We start from the raw sequence: 24,257 nt of genomic DNA on the forward strand, positions 1-24,257 counted from the left end.
TCATCAATAAACGTAACATAATATGAATAACCCCCTTTAGACATAACCGGAGAAGGCCCCCAAACATCCGAATGCACCAATTCAAAATGCCTTGATGAAAGAAAAGTTCTAGTTGGAAATGGAATAGACTTCATTTTTCCAAAAAATGCAATCTTTGCAATTAATTTCTTTTTCCTTACAAAATTTGTTTTCAAAAGGAAAGAGATACATTTTGGAATAACTTGGATGACCAAGTCTTTTATGCCAAGTTTCCATGTTTTTTTCTTGGACATAAGAACAAAAAAAGTTTGTAGGGAGATCAAGATGGTCCATATAATAGAGGTCTCTCTTTCTATGGCCTTGCCCAATCCGCTTCCTGGACCGGAGATCCTGCACAAAGCAACCATTAGATGAGAAAGATATTTCACATCCATGGTCGGCAATTTGAGAAACCGAAAATAGGTTTAAATTTAGTTTAGGAACAACTCTTACTTTTGGAACACAAAAATTTTGTGAATCTTTAAAAGAGCCAATACTTGAAATTTTTAAAAAAGTTCCATCGGCCGTAGAGACACAAGAGTCTTTTGAATTGGTGCAAACATCAATAAGTGCATTTTCATGAGGGGTCATATGAAAAGAAGCTCCAGAGTCAAGGATCCAAGAATACGTACCGGGTGAAGATGATGAAGCAATAGCCGCACCCGATGTGGAAGAAGAAACTTTTAGCATTTGTTGGAGAGCCATAGATATTTGTCCAAGAATTTCTTTGATGTCATTGTTCTTGCCTTCATCTTCTTTGGTGGTGGTTTCCTCAAGAGAAGCCACTTTAGGCTTGAAGGTTCCAATAAGCTTAGGACAAGCGGGTCTAATGTGACCCGGCTCATTGCAATAATGACAAATAATCATTTTTCTTCCTCCATTGTAGTTTCCTTGTTTCCCAAAATGAGGAGGCTTATAGGTTCTAACATTATTACCCGGTTTGGATATGGCAAGGACTTCATCAACATGCTTACTCATGCCAAGCCTTGTCTCCTCTTGAGTGATTTCGGCAATAGCATCCTCAATTGGAGGAAAAATAGATCTATGGAGAAGTGAAGATCTCACTTGCTCAAATTCGGGACGTAGCCCAAAAAGAAATTGAAACAATCGCTCTTGTTCCATTTGTTTTTGCCTTAAATCAATATCTTCTATAGAAACCCATTTTGGCTTCAAGAGAGCCAATTCATCCCATAGTGAGTTTAAAGCACTATAATAGTCTTGAATGCTAGAATCACCTTGCTTGGTGGTTCTAATCTTTTCTTGCAAGAAGTATGCTCTTGCAAGATCCTTTTGGGTATACATACCCTTCATAAAGGACCAAGCCTCATTGGCTCTACGAAATTTAGCTATATTAGCACATACCTTAAGCTCCACATTATTCATAAACCACGCAAGGATTTTTGCGTGATTGCTTTCCCAATCTTCCACTTCCTTTTGATGACTTTCAATGGCCTTGAGGCGAGCATCTCCTTCAAGAGCCTTTTCTTGACCTTCTTCAATCTTCGTGAGCATAAGCTTAGGTTCCGGAACGGAACCCATGACAAAACCCCAAAGCTTCTTCCCTTTGAGATTATTTTCCATTGCCGATGCCCACATCATATAATTCTTTCCATTGAGCTTGAAAGAAAGGTCAATCTTTGTCTCCATGATGTTGCCAAGAAGTGAGAAGATATCTACTAGATATGAAAAACACGAACCACACCTTTCCTTCAAGAATCGAGTGGCTCTGATACCATGTAATGAGATATTGCGGAAATATAAAGAGTGCATGCAAGCACTTACAACAATGAATAAAAGAGACAATATCACAAGTCCACAAAGGGACAATACAAGCATAAGCCTTTAAGAAGACAACAATATAAAAAGCCTCTTATTGAGAAGAGAGAAAGCTCTCAAGAATGAAAAATATACAAGGGGATCACCCCTATTTATACAAAAGGGAGAGGAGAGAAGAGGAGGCAAAATGCCTCAAAAGGGGAGCCCAAAAGGGGGCTCCCATGGAGTCGTTGGGAGCCCCCAACGGTCACATTTGTGACCGTTGGGGGCTCCCAACGACTCTATGTTGGAGCCCCTTTTTGTTATTTAAAAAATACAAAAATTAAAAGGAAAAAATAAAAAATAAAAATACATTTTAATGAAAACTGAAAATAGTTGTTTTCTAAAACAACTATGTGAAATTACAAAACTACGCCTATTAGGTATTTTGTAATATACAGAATATATATATATATATATATATATATATATATATATATATTAGATACATTTTAACAACATCATGGAAGGAGCATGGGGATGATCATTAAAGACAGTTAAAGACTGACATTTGCAAAGTTCTTTCATGTGCTATAAAGATGATGGCTTCCATTAAAGACTTGGAATCCTCCTTTTGTATCTTCAAACTTTTTGTTATCCCCACGTAAAGTTTGAGGGGGGGTGTTAAAATATGTGTGTGTATATATATATATATATCACATCTGTAATGAAATATGCGAAAATAAAAACATTGTCCTACAATGGACATTCACGTATAGAAAGCAAAAAACAAGTCCAAAAATGACATACACAAAAGCCAACAATGGCTTGCAAACATAAATTCTTATAAATGCAAGGAAGGGCTTCAAGAAGCCAATACTTTACAAAGGGGAAGACCCCACTTATTCATAGGCAAGGAGGAGTGAGAGAGAGGGAGAAAAGTAAGAGAGTGAGACCACATTGGGAGGCCGAAAAAGGTGTCGTTGGGCTCCCAACGACTCCTAGTTGGGACCCCCAATGTGAATGCATTAAATGCATTTAGGAAAAAGAAAACAAAAAATAAAAGAAAGAAAAAAGGAAAATAAAAAAAAGACTACAATGCCCTATTGGGCAGAATTACAGGAATACCCTTATGGGGTATGATTGAATATATATATATATATATATATATATATATATATATATATATATATATATATATTGATTACATGTATTTTAACACCCTCCCTCAAGCTTTACGGGGATATAACCAAAAGCTTGTTAAGGAGGAACATAAAACGAGGAGCAACAAGGGCAATGATGCTTTGTGCTGCTTCTTGCATCTCCAAGAAATCATAGTCACCTAAGAAAACACCAAAACCAGTAGTTGAGACTCTATTATTGGGATTTCCTCCCCAATCAGCATCAGTATAAGCAATTAAATCAAGTGATGACGAAGAGAAAAGAAAAACTCCCTTAGTTATGGTGTTTTTGATGTATCTGACTATCCTTAAGACTGCACTCATGTGCACAGTTTTAGGTGCATGTTGAAACTGACTGATTGAGTGAACTACATGAGCTATGTCTGGCCGAGTGATGGATAAGTAGGTCAGAGACCCAACAAATTGGCGGTAGGGAGTAGGATCCTCGAGGAGTGTTTCATCTTCCAACCTTAACTTTGCATTGATAACTTCAAGGGTTTCTGTCTTCTTATCATCGGAGATGCCAGACTTGGAACAAATGTCAGCAGCAAGTTTCATCTGAGAAAGAATGTACCCTCGGAGAGAGTACGCTACTTCAATTCCTAAAAAATATCTTAAGAAACCAAGGTCAGACATGTCAAAATTCTCTTTTGAAACTTTCTGAATATCATTGATTCCTTGCTCATCATTGGAATCACTTCCAGTGATGATCATATCATCAACATAAAGTAGTAGAATAACTACGGAAGACCTGCTCTTTTCACAAACAAAGCAGTGTCAGTATAGCATGAGCACAAATTTAAACTTGTCATTACATTGCTAAATCTATCATGCCAAGCCTTTGGAGCTTGCTTTAAACCATATAATGCCTTTTTAAGTTAGAGAATTTTATTTTCACCAATACATACTCTTGGTGGAGGATCTATGTAAACCTCTTCATTTAATTCACCATTTAGAAATGCATTTTTAACATCTAATTGATAAATAGGCTATTTTTTAATTGACACAACCGCAATAAGAGTCCTAACACTAGTCATCTTAGCTACATGAGCGAAGGTTTCTTCATAGTCTATATCGTATTCTTGAGCGTATCCTTTTGCTACCAACCGGGCTTTATAGCGTTCTAATGACCCATCACTTTTAGTTTTAATTTTGAAGACCAATCTACATCCAATAGATCTCTTTCCAGTGGGTAATGAGGTTATTTCTCAAGTTTTTGCCTTTTCAAGGGCACTAAGTTCTAAGTTCATGGCTTTAACTCACTAGGAAATGTTTTTGGCTTCATTATAATGTGAAGGTTTATGAAAAGAGTGTAACGCAATTAGACACGCTCTATACTTCGGTGTTAGAGACTCATAGAAAACAAACCTATTACGAGGATTGGAGATTCGACCGGATCTCCTTAAAGAGGTTTCTTCTATGTTGTAACCTTTAGTGTATTTTTCTAAGGCACTCATGGGAACTTGTTGACCACGCCTAACATAGGTTTGGATGGGTCTATCACTTTCATTTTCAACATTGTTAAGTGGAATATCCTCTAGATCATTCGACAAATCATTTGAGATTTTCTTTTCTTGAGGAGTCACATCTTTTTAAGAGAGAAGATCAAATAAGAAAACATATTTGCTTTCGTCAATATCTTTATTTTTCTCAAAACCATTTTCATTTTCTAAAAAGGTTACATCTTTAGATACATATAGTTTGTTATTTTTAAGGTCGAAGTATCTAAAACCCTTTTGATTTTCTCCATATTCTAAGAAAACACATTCAATAGCTTTAGGAGATAATTTATCTCTTTTATGTGTAAGGACAAAACATTTACACCCGAAAATTCTTAATCTATTGAAATCAGGTGTTCTTTCAAATAATTTTTCATATGGAGATGTATTTTGTAAAGATGAAGATATCATTCTATTTATCAAGTAAGTTGAAGTTAAAGCGGCTTCGGCCCAAAAACTTTTTGAAATTTCCTTGGAAATAAGAAGTGTCCTAGTGGTTTCCAAAATGTGTCTATGCTTTCTTTCGGCTAGGCCATTTTGTTGAGGAGTCCTAGGACATGATCTTTGATGACAAATTTTATTTGTTTCCAAATAATTTTGAAATCCATTTGATAGATACTCTCCACCCGAATTGGATCTAAGAATAGAGATATTACTTTTTTGACTATCATATGAAATTTCTTGAAGAAGTCAAAGACTTTGGATTTTAAATTGAGAAAATAGATCCACACATATCTAGTGTAGTCATCAATGAAAATAACATAATAGGAGTATCCTCCTTTCGATATGACCGGAGAAGGGCCCCAAACGTTCGAATGGACTAACTTAACATAATAGGAGTATCCTCCTTTCGATATGACCGGAGAAGGGCCCCAAACGTTCGAATGGACTAACTTAAAAGGTCTTTTGGATACAAAAGTTCTATTTGGAAAATAAGTGGATTTCATTTTTCTAAAAATACAATTCTTGCAAACAAAATGTTTCTCATTACAAATTTTTCTTTCCAAAAGGAAAGTAGTACATTTTTGATAAACTTGGATGTCCAAGTCTTTGGTGCCAAGTTTCAATATTTTTATCTTGGACATAATTACAAAAAAAGTTAGTAGGAAGTTTCAAGTTGCTCATGTAATAAAGATCTCCCTTCCTATGGCTTTGCCCAATCTGCTTCTCGGACCAGAGATTCTATATAGAGTAATCCTTAGTTGAGAAGGAGATTTCACATCCATGATCACATATTTGAGAAACATAAAGGAGATTTAAATTAAGTTGAGGTACCACTCTTATGTTTGGCACAAAGAAATCTTTGGAAAAATTTAAAGTTCCAAAACTTTTTACTTATAAAGATGTACCATCGGCGGTTGAAACATAAATTTTTTTAAAGTTATTACACAAATCGGAAAACCTATTTTCAAGAGGGGTCATATGAAAAAAAGCTCCAGAATCAAGAATCCAAGAAGACATAACTGGAGGAGAAGAAAAAGCTATGTCGGCACCCGAAGTTGATGGCGATTTGAGTAGAATTTGAAGTGCTTTCCATAGTTGAGCAAGAGAGAATGACTCATTCCCTTTGATGGGCTCTTCATTCTTTTGTGTAATTTCTTCAACGGAGGCAACCTTACCTTTAGGAGCTTCATTTAGCTTAGGGCAATTAGGTCTTATATGACCCGGTTCTTGGCAATGATGGCAAATAGCTTTTCTATAGTTGTCATTATAGTTATTTTGCCTCCCAAAGTGTGGAGGCTCATAAGCTTTCACATGATTGCCGGGTTTAGACACTGTCAAAACTTCATCTCCTCCCTTAATCATGCCAAGACGAGTTTCTTCTTGGCATATTTCGGCTATGGCATCTTCCAAAAGAAGAGGCTTAGATCTATGAAGTAGGGAGGATCTAACTTGTTCATATTCGGGCCTAAGCCCATGTAGAAATTGGAAAAAGTGTTCTTTTTCCATTTCTTCTCTCCTTAGTTCCACATCTTCCCTAGAGACCCACTTTGGTTCAAGTAGGGATAGCTCATCCCATAAGGTTCCAAGGGTGCTAAAGTAATCTCTTACCACCCATTTCCCCTTGCTTTACAGTCCGGATTTTTCTTTGGAGAAAGAATTGATGAGCGAGGTCTTTTTGAGTATACACACCTTTCATAAAGAACCATGCTTTATTTGTCATCCGAAATTTAGCAATGTTGGCCCAAATTTTAAGCTCTACATTGTTCATGAACCAAGCAAAAATTTTTGCATGCTTGCTTTCCCGATCTTTCACTTTAGATTGGTGATCTTCAATGGCCTTCATGCGGGCATTTCCTTCAAGAGCTTTTTCTTGATCACCATCCATCTTGGTGAGTTGGAGTTGCGGTTCCGGAATAGTGCTCATGACGTATCTCCAAAGCTTTTTACCCTTGAGGTTGTTCTCCATAGCGGCGGCTCACATCATGTAGTTGGAACCATTAAGTTTGAAGGAGAGATCAATCTTTTATTCTCCTTCCATTTTAAACTCAAGAAGACAAACCAAGAAAGAGAAATACAAAATGAAAAATATAACTAGTCAACTAGCTATATCAAGAATCAAGAGCATACACTTGACTTTGATACCATGTAATGAAATATGCAGAAATAAAAACAATGTCCTCCAATGGACATTCACATATAGAAAGCAAAGAACAAGTCCAAAAAGGACATACACAAAAGCCAACAATGGCTTGCAAACATAAATTCTTATAAATGCAAGAAAGGGCTTCAAGAAGCCAATACTTTATAAAGGGGGAGACCCCACTTATTTATAGGCAAGGAAGAGTGAGAGAGAGGGAGAAAAGTAAGAGAGAGAGACCACATTGAGAGGTCGAGCAAGGTGTCGTTGGGCTCCCAACGGTCACAAAAGTAAGAGAGAGAGACCACATTGAGAGGTCGAACAAGGTGTCATTGGGCTCCCAACGGTCACAATTGTGACCGTTGGGGGCCGAACGACTCCTAGTTGGGACCCTCAATGTGAATGCATCAAATGCATTTAGGAAAAAGAAAACAAAAAAATAAAAGAAAGAAAAAGGAAAATAAAAAGAAAAACAAAAATAAAAAAAAGACTACAATGCCCCCCTATTGGGCAGAATTACAGGAATACCCTTATCGGGTATGATTGAATATATATATATATATATATTGATTACATGTATTTTAACATCATACCTAGGGTTGGCAATCGGGTCGGGTTGGCGTGTCAGCATGCCTCAACCCGAACCCGACCCGTTTATTAAACGGGTCGGCTGTGGCAAACACGAACCCGACCCGTTTAATAAACGGGTAACCCGACACGACCCGTCAACCCATTTAATAAATGGGTTGGGTCGGGTAAACGGGTTTTCAGGTTCGCGAGTCGGGTTGGCGGGTTGACGGATCGGGTAGGCAGGTTGACGGGTTGGCAGACGAGTTGGCGGGTCGGGTTGACCCACCCGCCTAACCCGTTTATTAAACGGGTTAGGCGGGTTGGCATACCCCTAACACGAACCCGACCCGTTTAATTAACGGGTTAGGCGGGTCGACCCGTTTATTAAACGGGTTCATTGTTTCCAAACCCGAACCCGCGTAAGAGGCGGCTTGGCGGGTTGGGTTGGCGGGTCGTGTCAGGTTTTTGCCACCCCTAATCATACCCGATAAAGGGTATTTCTGTAATTCTGCCCAATAGGGGCATTTTAGTCTGTTTACTTTTTTCCTTTTTCTTTCTTCTTTTCTTATTTTTATTTTTATTTTTTCTTGATTGTAATTGCATTAAATGCATTGCATTGGGGGTCCCAACTAAGAGTCGTTGGACCCCCAACGATCACAAATGTGACCGTTCAGGCCCAACGAGTCCTTGTTGGGCCTCCTAATGCCCCCTCTCTCTCACTCTCTCCTTTGCTTATAAATAGAGGGATCTCCCTCTTGTAACATATAGCTTTTCAAGCCCTCATTCAATAAAGTTCATATATTTTTTATGTGTGGCCTCTTTGAAGGCTTCTTGTGTTGTCCCTTAGTGGACTATTTCTATATTCTCCATTATGGGTTTGGGTTTGTTCATTCATTGGACCGTGTGAATGCATTAAGCATTCTTGTTATACCTTTCCGCATACTTTCTTACACTAGCAAGATCTTTTTGAATGTATATACCTTTCATGAAGAACCATGCTTCATTTGCTTTCTTAAATTTGGCTAGATTAGCACAAATCTTAAGCTCAACATTATTCATGAACCATGCCAATATTTTGGCATACTCACTTTCCCAATCTTCAATTGGGGATTGGTACTCTTCAATAGTTTTGACTTTTTCTTTATCACCTAAAGTTTTTTCTTCGTTCCCTTCCTTCTTGGTGAGCTTTAATTGTGGTTCCGGAATAGTTTCACATATATATTCCCAAAGTTTCTTGTCTTTGAGGTTGTTTTCCATAGCGGCCACCCACATTCTATAGTTGGTCTCATTCAATTTGAATGTGAGGTCAATCTTTGCATCTTTGTTGGCCATTATGGAAGAGTTGAAGAAGAACAAGAGTGTAAAGCTTAATAACACTCAAACATAAAAGAAAGAAGTCCCAAGAGTGCTCTAACATCTAGAGGCTTTGATACCATGAAATGAAATACAAGTGCCAAAAAACAATGTCACAAAGTGACTATAAGAAGATACAATCACGTAAGGACAATGTCTCTAATGAACAAGATACAATATGCCACAAAGGGCAAACACCAAACACACACAAGAGAGAATAGAGAACTTGAAATAATAATGAACTATTATTGAAATGCTTGAAAAAGCATTAAGGAGAATAGGAGAGAAGTCCCTTTTATATATAGACTACAAGAGGGGCCAAGGGGAGCTCCCAAAAGAGTCATTGGGAGATCGTTGGGGAGAGTCCCAATGACTCTTAAGGGAATCCCCTTTTACCCCTTTAATTAATAAAAGGAAAATGAAAAAAAATTTATAAAAATACAAAAATGTTCTTAATAGACATGTCTATTTACAAATAGATGAGAAGACCAAATTGCCCTTAGTGGGCATTACAAAAGATATACATATATACTGTCACAGGGATTCACGGCCAACCAGGTGCCGCATCAATGCGACGCAATGCGGGTGCGGCACTCGGTGCGGTCAACGCACCCAGGGTCATTTATGTCCAACTTTTGGACTTGAAAAAAAAAGTGGCGCATTGAAATGGGCATGACAACAAGAAAACTTAGGAACTGATTTGTCAACATGGCGAGTTTCGAGACACAACTCTTCAACTTTCTTTACGACAACCACATGTCGTAGCCAACTACCAAGGAGTCTCTTCTTCGAATCGTTTCTCAGGGTCAAGCGCATGCTAAACCTGCGAAAGTGCCTGGTTCAACAAGAATCGATTGACAGCGGTGAAGAGATCAGTTCCTTTTAGCGGCGAGTGCGACTCGCCAAGTTCTTCTTTCTCTTGAGTTGCTTCGTGGTCGAAGGAAAATGATCCTCATCGAATTATGCGGAGGGGATTGCGGTCGGGAGATACCTCCATCTCTTGGATAGGATGTTGGTCCTCATCGCAACTTTGATGGGGAGTGAATCAGGCAATGCATTGATACTGCACCTGGTGGCTTTCTTCATCATTCTCACCTTTTACTGAAGATCTGACACTTCTCGTAGTTGATGAGAGCTTAACTTTTCATGAAAATCTGGATGGTCTCAGAGAACAACCATACTGTACCCTGAAAATTGAAGAGAGCAAAGACGGTTCTGTTAAAATAGAGGGTTCAGGAAGGCGAAAGGGTAATGATGCCCATGTTGGCCCGTACAGATTGCAGTCCACTGTACCTGCCTGCAAATATTAAATCAGATTTTGATTTCCTTCCGAGATATGTGCTGGCTGCAGGTTACATACTACAAAAATTAATACAAAATATCTAAAGCCAATGAGCCGCTTTATTTTGGGGCAGGATGTGATCATGGACAATACAACCTTTCTTCAGGTATGACCAGCTTGGTTACCATTCAAAAGTAGGTCAGTTACGTAACTAGGAGAGAATAACTAAACGAGTCGGATGGGAAACCAAGCATATATGTCCTGGCCAGGGGGAAAATGGGGTCTCGCCCCGTTTGGACCGGTGTTCCTACCTTATTTGGTTCTTTTACATGTAATCAGATATCCATCAAATCCTGATATTTGTCCGATTCAATAGCAAAAAATTAAAACCATATATGCATCTAGCAGTGCTCGATTAAACTATTAAACTTGGCTCACACCAGTAGAGCTTAATAAAGCTTTGAAACTCGATTAAGCTTGGTTAATGCAATCTTATAATGATGAATTTTAGCATATATATAATTTTTGTTTGTTAAAATGTACCCAGGATAATTGTTTTTTATTTCATTAGTGTTACTGTTGTTAACTGTTAAAACTTCAAAATTATATATATATATATATATATATATATATATATATATATATAATTTTTTATATTTTCGCCCTCCCGCACCCGCACCCATGTGACATAGCATATATATATGAAATATATATGTATATATATATAACATATATTTTAACAGCGTGTACATACCACCTGTGTGTTTGCACGCATGCTATTGATTATGTTTTATAAACATGCAGGAAGCACTGTGAATTGGTGGCCTTATATGTTTGCAGTACTGGTACTTTTGACTGTAGTCACTATGTGGGCAGTACTAGTTACAGAGGGTTGCAGGAAGATCAAGTTGCAGTACTATGCTTTCAAGCTTGCACCCTCTTCTAGGTAAAATTTTCTGGTAGTGTGTAGTGAATGTATTTTATTGTTGCTGTTTGTTATGCAGAAGCTTGAATGTTGATTTCTTGATTTTAGTAATTCTTCTCTTATTTTTTCTAGACTCTTTTTCTTTTGTTGTTTTTATCTCATCTTGAAATTGAAAAAGTGATATGGATGAATGGTAGTGTATTTGGATGTCAACAATGGCTTGGGTTCAGGTTAAACAACTACTTTCCAAGTGTAACATGGGAATGTGGTTGCATGCACCCAAGCAGGGCAAGACCCCAGAATGGTTCGGTGCATGCAAATACATGGGCTGCTATAGCCGATGGTGGCATGCCTAGCATGATGACAGACCTGTGGACCCTTAGACATGGTAATGACAAACCTTTGGACCTCTTCTGACCAGCTTTGGCTGTTTTCAGAGTTTGTCTGCGTGCTTCTGTAATGTTAATTACAAAGTTAGTGATATTTTTACAACTGGGAAACCTAAAAGATTTCAGAAAGGCATGTGATATTCCATTGGAAGAGAACATCTTCACTTGGTTCTTGTTTTGTTAGAACTTTTATGTTCTGACCAGTCCTCTACCTAAGAAAGCAATTTGACATAAATGGCCCTCTCCTGAGGGTGTCAAAGTCGCATGGTACGTCTTAAACCTTGTAGGTTAGTTTGAAAAGTGATTTAATAATGGAAAAGTGTTGCATATGCTTGCTTTGTGGTTGATGTGAAGGGCATTCACTATGGCTCACCAAATTTGATGAGCTAATTTTAGGCCTGACTCACTTTTCTACCCATGAACTATCTAATGTTGTATTTTCAGATCGACACCTTGTCATATTCTAGGTTGTTTTTATTAGGGAATCAGAACTTTTAAGAGAATAAAATTGCTACTTTTTCAAGATAAAATGTGGAGCTATTTTACATATCTTTGATCTCCTTCATTTACAGGGATGATTCATCAATTACTGAGGTGGAGCCCTACATACCGTTCAACATCAATCCAGCCGGGATGCAGCCTGTCCTCACTACTACCTATCTACTGGCCGTCCCAGGCATCCTTGCAAGGTAACTTAACAATGAGGACGAGTTTATAATTACGAGGATGTTGCTCTTATGCAAGTACTGGAGTTTCATTTGTTCTCTTTCATTTTCCAAAAAATCAGTTCGGTTAGCTACTATTTCTTTCTTGTGCTGGTGAGATCTTCAACCATCTGATGTGGACTGGTTGTCTGCAGTGTTCTTGGTTCATCATTTTGGGAAGGAGTGAAAGAGATTTTAAGCCCTGGAACTTCCCCTGGTGCAAAGCCATGGATTTTCTACACAGTTTATGCATTTCTTGTATTTATATTCAACATTTTCGATATTGTATGCTTCTTCCAACCCTTTTCTCTTTAGTTGTATTTCTTGAAATAGTGGTCTGAAGCAGAAACCTTCAAATTGGAACCTAATTGTAGCTGATCGAAGAAATATGATTAGGCTGGAAGTTGCACATACATAAAACCCACAACTGAAAATAAGGATAGAGGAAGCTAAAATGACTAAATATTAGTTGCCTATCAAATAAAATAATGTTAGTTAAACGAATGAGGAGCTTCACTTAGCTACCTATTTTGATCCATCAAAGCCCTAAGCTACTATAGCCAGCTGCTCTTGCTTCAGTCTAGTATACTAAAAGTACAATATGTCACCAAGTTATTCATGCCATATGATGAAATTACTTTTATGCATGACGATATGAACTTTAAAGTATCCAAGACTGTTAGAAATGCTGGACAGAGTATGCCAAGTGTTACACACTTCATGTCTGGTGTATAAACACTTTAAAAAGTAAAGAAGTGTTTGGTATTTTATAGATTACCTTTGGTTTTCTCAATTATTGATTATATGATGAAAAGTAATGACCTCTAGCACTAAATAGCTTTTTAAGTTCCATTTTCTAATATATCCTAGCAATTCCATATAATCTTCAAGGATTTTACAAATTAATTATTTTTGTATCATGCAAAACTTTTATTATTTTCTAGGGGTTTCAGCATAACACGTCTCTCATATATGTCCTCATGTCATAATAAATTGCTCAATCCTCTAGTTGAGAATTGACAACCTTCTCTTTGTCTCGTCTCACTTTTGTCTTCTCTGTTGAGAAACTCTGTTTTGATGTCACATAATATGATACACTGTCGTATTTGATTTTATATGATATGATAATATGTCCTCTTGAAAAATGTTATATTATGACTGAATATGTTTTGCCATAAATCTAACGAGTATTTGATGCAAGGATATCTCACCCAAAAAGGATGGAGACTTCCTGTTCAAGTACAACTATGGTGCAATCATACTCCTTGAAGAAAAAGCTTGATGAGTCATGCTTTCCTAAAGATCAACTAAAGAGATCGGCTACCTCAAGATGAAGATTTTTTTCTTCTTTAGAGTCATATATAACAGAACCTTCAGGAACATGCATATTGCATATTACATACTCACTCATAAAAGCTATTTCATAAAAGTATACGATAGTTTCAAAAAGCTCCTTTTTGAAAACAAATAATTGTACCTTCTTACAACCCTTTATGAAAAAGGTATTTTGACATGATTTCAAAATGTAATAATTGTACCTTACATCATATACAAGACAACATGAAAAGAAATATAGGAAAAAGACAAAACATGAAATCGGCTACACAAAGAAAAACAAATATAATATGTTTTGAAAAGACTCTAGTCACCTTCTTTAAAGAAATGATTTCAAATATAGGAAAAAGACAAAAACATGAAATCGGCTACACAAAGAAAAACAAATATAATATGTTTTGAAAAGACTCTAGTTACCTTCTTTAAAGAAATGATTTCAAATATAGTAAAAAGACAAAACATGAAAATCGGCTACACAAAGAAAACAAATATAATAAAGGTTTTGAAAAGACTCTAATTACCTTTTTACAAACCCATAGAATGTCGACTTACTTGAAGTCATCATTCTCTTTGTATAACATTAAATACCTCCCGTAAGAAATCCTTGTTAAATATCTTTCTCAAGAATGTCGACTTTCTTGTAGTCTTCATTCTCTTTAAAGACTTTGAAAAACACAATATAAAGAAAACACTTGACATGACTATGTACAAATAAATATCTCAAAACACTCATTTAAAGTAAAGAAGTACTTATGTACCTCACATCATTAATTAGAATAAAGACAAAACTACATAATAGTCTACAATCCAACGTTCAATGTACTATTGTAAGAAATAGACTTTTTACATAAAATATATATTACCTAAAATATTACAACGACTAGTGTACCCTACATTTTACTTTTATGGAAAGAAGACTCTCGAATTTCTCTAAAGATGTTTTTGAAATGACATAACATTTCACATCTCAAAAAGCTACGATTTCAAAAAGTAACGACTACTTTTTTAAAAGCTATATAAACACACTCAAATAAACTATTCAATATGGAATGGACATGTGAGCTTACAACGAGAAAAATTCCTATTCGATATTTGAAAAGAGAGCCTTGAAAAAGAAAGAGAAAAAGAAAAGAAAGAAAAGAGAAAAAGTCAAGTATAGCTCTTTGACAAAGAGTATCCTCTGAGTGACAAACAGAACATTCTGAGAATCCTTCATTCGTGCATTCATATCATTCTGAAGGTTCTATAGGAAGTATTGTAACTTTCTGTTATTCACTGTTATCCTTTTTTGTTGAAAGAAGTAGACCTCTGTGAAAGAGGGTGTTGCCCTTTTCTGTTGAGAGAAGAAGACCTCTGTGAAAGAGGGTGTTGTCCTTCTCTGTTGAGAGAAGAAGACCTCTGTGGAAGAGGGTGTGCCCTTTCTCTGTTGAGAGAAGAAGACCTCTGAGGAACAGGGTGTTGTACTATTTATCCGTGACTCGGATGTTATAGTGGAAAGCTCAAGTGGTTTGCTTGGGGACTGGATGTAGGTCTGAGTTTTGACCGAACCAGTATAACTTCTGTGTTTTATGTGTTGTGCCTTATTGTCTGATTATTTTATTTTATCGATCTGTATCGTATTTCACTATTCACCCCCCTCTAGTGGAATTTCGTTTGATATCAGAACAGGTTTGCTGGTTTCGACATAACAAGTCTTCCAGCATAAATGACATCTACCTCTTATGCTCGTGATATTGAAGGTCAACATGCATCTCGTCCTCCTTTCTTCAACGGCTCCAACTATGGATACTGGAAGTGCAGAATGACTATATTTCTCAAATCCATAGATTTTGCTGTATGGAAAATTGTTGAGCATCCATACACATCTTCATCCGCAGACTATAACTTATGGTCTGATGAAGCAAAGAAAATGGCAAACCTAAATGCAAAGGCTATGAATGCCTTATTCTGTACCATTGATCAGAACGAATTCAATAGAATATCTATATGTGAATCTGCATATGATATTTGGCATTCTTTAGAGGTTATTCATGAAGGAACCAACAAAGTGAAAGAAGCCAAAATCTCATCTCTTGTTAGAAAATATGAGTTGTTCAAAATGAACAAAGATGAACCCATCACAGAGATGTTTACCAGATTCACCAACATCACCAACGATCTGAAATCTCTGGGTGTAACATATTTCCAGACAGAAAAGGTGAAGAAAATCTTGAGATCTCTCACAACTGATTGGGATTAAAAGACTACAGCTATTGAAGAAGCTCAAGATTTATCTAAGCTTACTTTGGACGACTTAATAGGCAATCTTATGGCCTATGAAGTCCACATGAAAGAAAGAAGGGAATAGGAACAACCGGTAAAGAAAACTCTAGCTTTCTCAGCTTTATCTGAGAATGAAGACTCAGATAAAGAATCCGAAATTGCGCTACTAACCAGAAAATTTCAGCGCTTCATGAGAAGGAACCGGCTTCCAAACAAGCACAAGGAAAGAAAAGATCCTAAGGAAGATCCCATGTGCTATCAGTGTAATAAGCCAGGTCACTTGAGGCGTGACTGTCCCCTTCTCAAAAGAAAGTCCAAGACCGAGGAACCAAAGAAGAGGTTCTTCAAGAAAAAGGCTTTGCATGCTCAATGAGATGACTCAGAACCATCCACCAGTGAAGAGTCAAGTGATGATGAAGCCGAAACTGCAAACATGTGCTTCATGGCAAACGAAAGTTCCGTAAGTGAAATTTTTGATTTTTCCTTTGAAGAACTTCTAGATGCTTTTCAAGAACTATTTGAAGAATCTAGAAAATTAAGCTTCAAAAATAAAACTTTAAAATCTGAAAATTTAGAGCTTTCCCAGAAAAATGAAAAACTCAGCAGTGAAAACTCTGAGTTGAAAAAGAAAAATTTTATGCTTACTTCTGAAATCTCTTCTACTAGCTCCAAAACTAAAAATCTGCAAGTAGAAAGTTCAGAATTAAAAAGTAAAACTGAGAACCTCATGAAAACGGTTTTTAAGATTACTAAAGGAAAAGAGAACTTGGATAAACTCTTATCCTCTCAGAAAGTCTCTTTCTACAAGAATGGTATTGGCTACTCTCATTTCAACAAGCCTTCTTGTATGAATCAAAAGACCACTTTTGTGAAAGGTTCTTCTGAACCTAAGAAGGAGTACTATAATTTTAATTCCTTGAACTCCTCTAAAGCTGTAGACAAACCCAAATCAAAATGGATATGGATTCCAAAGTCTAACAAAAAAGGACCCGATTGGGTACCAAAAAAGAGATTTACTTAATGTTTTGCAGGCTCCAAAGAAGAAGAACAGATGGATACTAGATAGTGGATGTTCAAAGCACATGACAGGACATCCAGACTTTTTTGCTGTTCTTCATCATAAAGGAAGAACCGTCACCTTTGGAGATAACAACAAAGGTTTGATAATTTGTATTGGTAATATTGGTAACATAGATAAACCTCTTATCAAAGACGTTCTCCTTGTTAAAGGCTTAAAACATAACCTACTAAGTATCAGTCAAATGTGTGACACGGGTTATAATGTTAGCTTTAATCATGATGCATGCCTCATAATAGACACCAACGAAAACATCATCTTAAAAGATATAAGAAAGAATAATATATATGAACTATACCTAGAAAACATCACAGAACATTGCCTCATAGCTAATAATGACTCACAACATTTATGGCACATGAGAATGGGTCATGTAAACTCTAAGTACATGTCTAAATTAGTTAAAGATAAGTTAGTACGTGGGTTACCCAAAATATCTTTTAAAAAGGATTATTTTTGTGATGCATGTCAATTAGGAAAACTGTCAAAATCATCTTTCAAATCAAAAAATATCATTTCAAGCAAAAGACCTTTAGACCTTCTCCACCTGGATCTTTTTGGTCCTTCTAGAGTAGCTAGTCATAATCACAATAAATACGTTTTTGTTATTGTAGATGACTACTCAAGATTTACTTGGGTAATATTTTTGAAAAACAAAAGTGACACGTTTTGTCAATTTGAAATCTTATGTAAGAAATTATAAAATGAAAAATCTTGTTCTATTGTGAAAATCCATAGTGATCATGGAGGAGAATTTGAAAATGAACTCTTTGTAAATTTTTGTAACTTGCATGGCATTTCTCATAACTTTGTCTTTCCTAGAGCTGCACCATAAAATGGTGTAGTAGAAAGAAAGAATAGAACCCTTCAGGAATCTGCTAGAACTATGCTCCAACGCAATAATCTTGCTAAATCTTTTTGGGCAGAAGCTGTTAACACTGCATGCTACATAACAAATAGAGTTCTCATTAGACCCTTATTAAATAAAACTCCCTATGAATTATTCTATGACAGGACTCCAAGATTAGACTATTTCAAAGTCTTTGGATGTAAATGCTTTATCCTAAACACAAAAGATAGCCTGGATAAATTTGATGCTAAATCCGTTGAAGACATATTCTTAGGATATTCAAGTCATAGTAAAGCATACAGAGTTTTCAATAAGAGTTCTATTACTATTGAAGAATCTATGCATGTTAGTTTTTGTGAATCTATTGATCAATCTGTTCATAAGCGAACTAACGATGATGATGTTGAAAGTACAAATTTATTTTTAGATAACACAGCTAAGTCTAATGAAGATGATCATCAAAGAACATTTGTCGATATCAAAGATCATCCTCAAAAGCAGATTTTGGGAGAACTGACAAAGGGGGTTCAGACTAGAGCTCAGCTAGAACGGATTGCAAATATGGCATTCATTTCTCAACTTGAACCAAAGAAGATTGATGAAGCCATCATCGATGAGTTCTGGATGCTAGCCATGATTGAAGAACTGAATCAATTCCAAAGGATTGAAGTTTGGGATCTTGTACCAAGACCAAAGGATCATCCGATCATTGGGACAAGATGGATCTTTAGAAACAAGCTAGATAAAACAAGTAATGTTATAAGAAACAAAGCAAGACTAGTAGCTCAAGGATACAACCAGGAGGAAGGTATTGATTTTGATGAAACTTTTGCTCTTGTTGCTAGACTTGAATCTATTAGGATGTTTTTAGCATATGCAAGCTATATGGATTTTAAACTATATCAAATGGATGTTAAAAGTGTTTTTCTAAATGGTTTTATAAATGAGGAAGTTTATGTAAAACAACCTCCAGGATTTGAAAATGAACAATATCCGGATCATGTTTTCAAATTCAAACGTGCTTTATATGGATTAAAACAAGCACCTCGTGCTTGGTATGATAGACTTAAAACCTTTTTGTTAAAAACTGGTTTTTCTATAGGCAAAGTAGACTCTACATTATTTGTAAAAATAATGAATAATCATACCCTAATTGTTCAAATATATGTAGACGATATCATCTTTGGATCTACTAACAGCACTCTTTGTGAAGAATTTTCTAAGTCCATACAGAAAGAATTTGAAATGAGTATGATGGGAGAACTTACCTACTTTCTTGGACTGCATATTAAGCAAACCAAGGATGGAGTTTTCATCAATCAATCTAAGTATGCTCGTGAACTTCTGAAGAGGTTCAACATGAACTCAACTGCTTCAAAAACTACTCCTATGAGCACTACTACTGTTTTGGACAAAGATGAAGATGGTAAGTCTGTTGATACAAAGGTATACCGAGGTATGATAGAATCACTTCTCTATTTAACTGCTAGCCGTCCAGATATTATGTTCAGTGTTTGCTTATGTGCTAGATTTCAGTCAAATCCAAAAGAATCACATCTTAAAGCTGTAAAAAGAATAATGAGATATTTAAAAGACACAGTTGATTTTGGATTATTCTATTCAAAATCCTTTACATTTGATCTAATCTCATACAACGATGCTGACTTTGCTGGAAGTAAATCTGACAGAAAAAGCACAAGTGGAACATGTCATATGCTAGGGCACTCACTAGTATCATGGTTCAGTAAGAAACAAAACTGTGTATCCTTATCAACTACTGAAGCTGAATACATTGCTGCTAGCCTAGCTTGCACACAAGTTATCTGGATGAAACAAACCTTAAAAGATTTTGGTTTAAATTTTGAAAATACAACTATTTTTTGTGATAATACTAGTGCTATAAACTTATCTAAGAATCCTATTTTACACTCACGAACTAAGAACATTCAAATAAGACACCACTTCTTAAGAGAACAAGTCTTAAACAACATAATTAGACTCGAATTCATACCCACCAATCAACAGTTAGCAGACATATTCACCAAACCATTGAAACATGAAGACTTTACACGAATTAGAAGAGAACTAGGAATATGCAAACTAAGTGACTTATAAATTAATCACACTTATTATAATACTTATAAGTTTTGTTAAAATCTTATTTTAAAAGTTTTTTTCTTATCGATTTTTTGTTAGTCAAAATAGGTTTCCATATTCACGTATACTCTATACTCTTATAAGACACATTCTTTATGTCTTTCAACTTGTCATCTTTCAAGTACACATCCATTATGACTCCTTGTCCTATCTCCTTTCACTCATATCCATAAGAAGTAATTATATTAAAAGCTATCATGACATTGTTCATATCACTCATCTCATAACTCCTTTATTATTTTTGTCCTTTTGTGAAAACTTCTCTTACGATAAGTTGATTCACCTTCAACATGATAACATATTAGTTTATGAGAAATCTTGCTTTTCAAATTTTTAGTCAAAATCGAATGATTATTTTTTTGGTTCTTTTACCTTCTTCTAAAGATCTAGTTGCTATGTTCTCACTTAAATTTTTACTATATCATTTGATATATCATATATTACGTACACTCTATTATATCTCACGTAAATTTTTACTATATCATCTTTTATATCATAGCCTAAGAACAATCTATTATCATATCTTCATGCTTTACATCTTTTACAAAAAGTATTGTAAAATTCTCTTTTCAAAAACTTGTACTCCACTCATTAGTACGTTTTGTATCACCTTTTTATCTCTCTCTCTCTACATTATACGAAGTTCCTTTTCATCCATGACCATCTCTCTCTCTACATTATACGAAGTTCCTTTTCATCCGTGACCATGACTCTCTCATATATTTTATATCTCTCTCCAATCGAGACTCATTAAAACCTTGTCCTTCATTTTTTTTTATTCTCATTAGTACCTTTAGTACTTTCTCTCTCTCATACGAATTGAGTCTCCATTCTTTTCAATCCGTGATTTTGACTCCTTTACTAGTTTAAAACTTAACGTTATTCTCTATGAACTTCCTCCAATCGAGTTTCTTTAAAAATATGTTTATCAAATAAACATTAATTCATGTCAAATCATAACTTTATTTTATGTCTTTTGTCTCATATCAATCATGAATTTTTTCTTCCTTTTTTATTCCTATCCTACTAAAAAATCCATATATGTCATCTCACTTTTCTCTATGACTACTCTTACTCCTTCCACGCATATCCATAAAAATATTTCTTATATAAGCAATTATTACTCTTCACTCATAAATATCTTTTTGTCTCATCATCTCTCTTACCACTATTCAAAGTCAAAGTGTGTCCTTCTCATATTTACGTATACTCATAAAAATTACAAATGTGAAAACACATTAATCATGACACATTTTTTAAGTCATTATTTTCTTTCAAAAATGTCATATCTTTCAAAGTACACATCACATGATCACCCTATGACCTATTTCCTTTCACGTATATCAAAATATACACTTCTTAAATAAGAAATTATTGCCTCTCACTTATCTTTGTTTGTCTTATTCCAAAATCACTCTTCACGAATTTGGAATGCTTCCACATAAAGTAATATCTAGTAGTAAAAGTTGTTTGTTTTATTAGGCCATTATTTTCTTCACTCTATTCTTACATGATCTTCACGAAGTCTTTTAATTTTTTTTACTCATTCACTCTCTTCAATATGACACTCCATACTCAATTCATGACACTTCTCACTACTCGATAAACTCTCCCATAGTATATTTGTTCAAAACTATGTCCTTCTTAACATACATACCAATATAATACACTATCTTCCACCATTGATTTGATTTGTTATTCACAAGCCCCTTAACTTACAACTCACGAATTTCCTTATTCAAACTACAATCCAAAAATCATTCACTTCCATTGTCATTCAATTCTTATCACAATTATTTTCTCTCTTCTATTTAATCGATTGGTTCATTCCTCACCAATACCACTCGTATCTCACTATCTTCATACATACTTTCAAACTCGTTCCTCCTCTCTCAACTCCCTTTTGCAATGGTTTCCTCCTCAAACAAGGTAATCACTGTCGCCGATCTAAGGTATCCAGATCTTTTTCACGACTACAACTTACTTTGCTCTCGCCCAATTCATGAAGGTAAGTTGGTTCACTATGAAGGCTTCATGTTATTTGACCTAGACAGATCTCTCCCCGAACTCAAACACCTACTAGGATCTTCATCCCAAGCTGCCTACTATCCTGAACTCGTTCGACTATTCTACACAAATTTTTCCTCTGATCATGAGCAAACTACCATCACCACCAAAGTACGCGGACGCCTGATGTTCTTTGATGCTTCCTCATTAGGCAGAATTCTAAATCTTCCTTCCACCGGCATAGACCTAGACAACATAGTACCAATCGACAGGTCAGTACTTCGAAAAATTCTTCTTTGCACCAACTGCTCACAACTTCCCTGGCACATGAGGAATCTCCAACCTCATGCTCAACTACTTGCCTAGATTCTTCTCCACAATATCTATCCCAAGCCTCCACGTAAGGGATTAGTGCCAAGAAAAATCTCTCTCCTTATCTATGCTATTTTTTTTCTCTATTCAGATAAATTGGTCCTCCATTATTTTCAACCTCTTCATTCTCTATAAAAAAATTTAGCCTCTTCTTTTCGGGTGTTTTATAACTCCCATTTTAAAATACTTCAAAGTTCCCCTTCAAAATGAAGATATCCTCCATCCCTCTCAGGTCCTCGATGCTACTTCCTTCAATCTCAGGTCCCTGCACCTTCCCGGCTCTGATGAAGAAGATCCAACATCCAACTTTGATTACTTCTCTGCACTGATGGATGTCCAGCGTTCTCAGGATCGTATCCTTCGTCGTCAAGCCTCGTTGCAGCAAACTCTACAGACCCTCCAGCCGGATCAAGTCAACCGAACACATCAACCTACTCCACCTTCGGAATAAACTTATTTTTTTTTACTGTAATATTTATTATTGGTCTGTAATAACTCTCTTACTCTGATCCCTTCCTTTTTGTCTATGACAAAGGGAGAGAAAACCTGTCCTGTCTCCATTATTGGAGAAATACTCTCTTTAAACATTTTTTCAATATTTTATAATATTATTATTTCTATGCATAATGTCTTTTTGACAGGGAAAGCATATTTTGTTATCATCAAAAAGGGAGAGAATGTTGAGAAACTCTGTTTTGATGTCACATAATATGATACACTGTCGTATTTGATTTTATATGATATGATAATATGTCCTCTTGAAAAATGTTATATTATGACTGAATATGTTTTGCCATAAATCTAACGAGTATTTGATGCAAGGATATCTCACCCAAAATGGTGCAATCATACTCCTTGAAGAAAAAGCTTGATGAGCCATGCATTCCTAAAGATCAACTAAAGAGATCGGCTACCTCAAGATGAAGATTTTTTTCTTCTTTAGAGTCATATGTAACAGAACCTTCAGGAACATGCATATTGCATATTACATACTCACTCATAAAAGCTATTTCATAAAAGTATACGATAGTTTCAAAAAGCTCCTTTTTTAAAACAAATAATTGTACCTTCTTATAACCCTTTATGAAAAAGGTATTTTGACATGATTTCAAAATATAATAATAAAATGGCTTTTCCAAGTGTGTGCAAGTAGCATGGGTTGTGCGCTTTGGTTCTTTTAGCTAACGCACCCAAAGTTGTCAGCTTACCTTTCTAAAATTAACAAAAGAATAGTCTTCCGCTGATTTCATAAACCATCTCTGAGATAAAGAGATTTCTTTTTAGTCTTTTGTCTGTTTTCCTGAAAGATTTACAAGTTGGAAATTTTGGGGCGTTACAGTAACTGAAATATGTTTACCAGCAAAACATGTTTGCTGATATGGTCCGAGGTTTTTATAGTTTTTTTTATTATTTTTTTCTAAAATTTCACCGTACGGATGTGATCTTATCCAAGTAGTTTTTCCTAGCAAATTCACCATGACGAACATCTCCAAGGACAGATTTGCGAAAAACAACCCGAAATGCCCGTTTGCTCACGGTAGGCTGGCGGTAGGACAAAAAAGTAGTAGGCAGCTACCACTTTTCATATATATATATATATATATATAACTGGAATATGTTTTCCAGCCAAACATGTTTGTATGAACCGAGATTTTGATAGTTTTTTTTTGTTTCTAAAATTTCACTGTACGGATGTCATCTAGATTTTTGGTTTTATAGACACAGACTCTTGGATCATCCGATTACGATGCATAAGAAGGATCTTTTAAGGCTTGAAAATCAACAGGTCGGAATCTTCGTAAATATTCAAGCATAAAAAAATGAATTTCTTGATCGGAAATACATGATCCAACATTCAATTCCTAGCAAATGGACCATGCTGGATGCATCTGCAGGGTTAGATCTGCAAAAAAAGCGTCGGAAATGCCTAGTTCAAACC

General features: G+C 35.7%; 1 protein-coding gene across 1 annotated transcript in view; it reads left to right on the forward strand.

Moving 5' to 3' along the window:
- The window catches only part of SCY2 (SecY protein transport family protein), a 121,672-nt gene that overhangs the window by 70,423 nt on the left and 26,992 nt on the right, over positions 1-24,257 (forward strand). The window contains exons 8-10 of the mRNA XM_089998524.1: positions 11,044-11,185; positions 12,126-12,242; positions 12,413-12,542. Coding sequence (XP_089854650.1) covers positions 11,044-11,185; positions 12,126-12,242; positions 12,413-12,542 — 389 coding nt within the window. The remainder of the gene's footprint in view (positions 1-11,043; positions 11,186-12,125; positions 12,243-12,412; positions 12,543-24,257) is intronic.

This window comes from Nuphar pumila, chromosome 3, assembly GCF_984573655.1.
Source record: "Nuphar pumila chromosome 3, dmNupPumi1.hap1.1, whole genome shotgun sequence".
Lineage (NCBI taxonomy): Eukaryota > Viridiplantae > Streptophyta > Magnoliopsida > Nymphaeales > Nymphaeaceae > Nuphar > Nuphar pumila.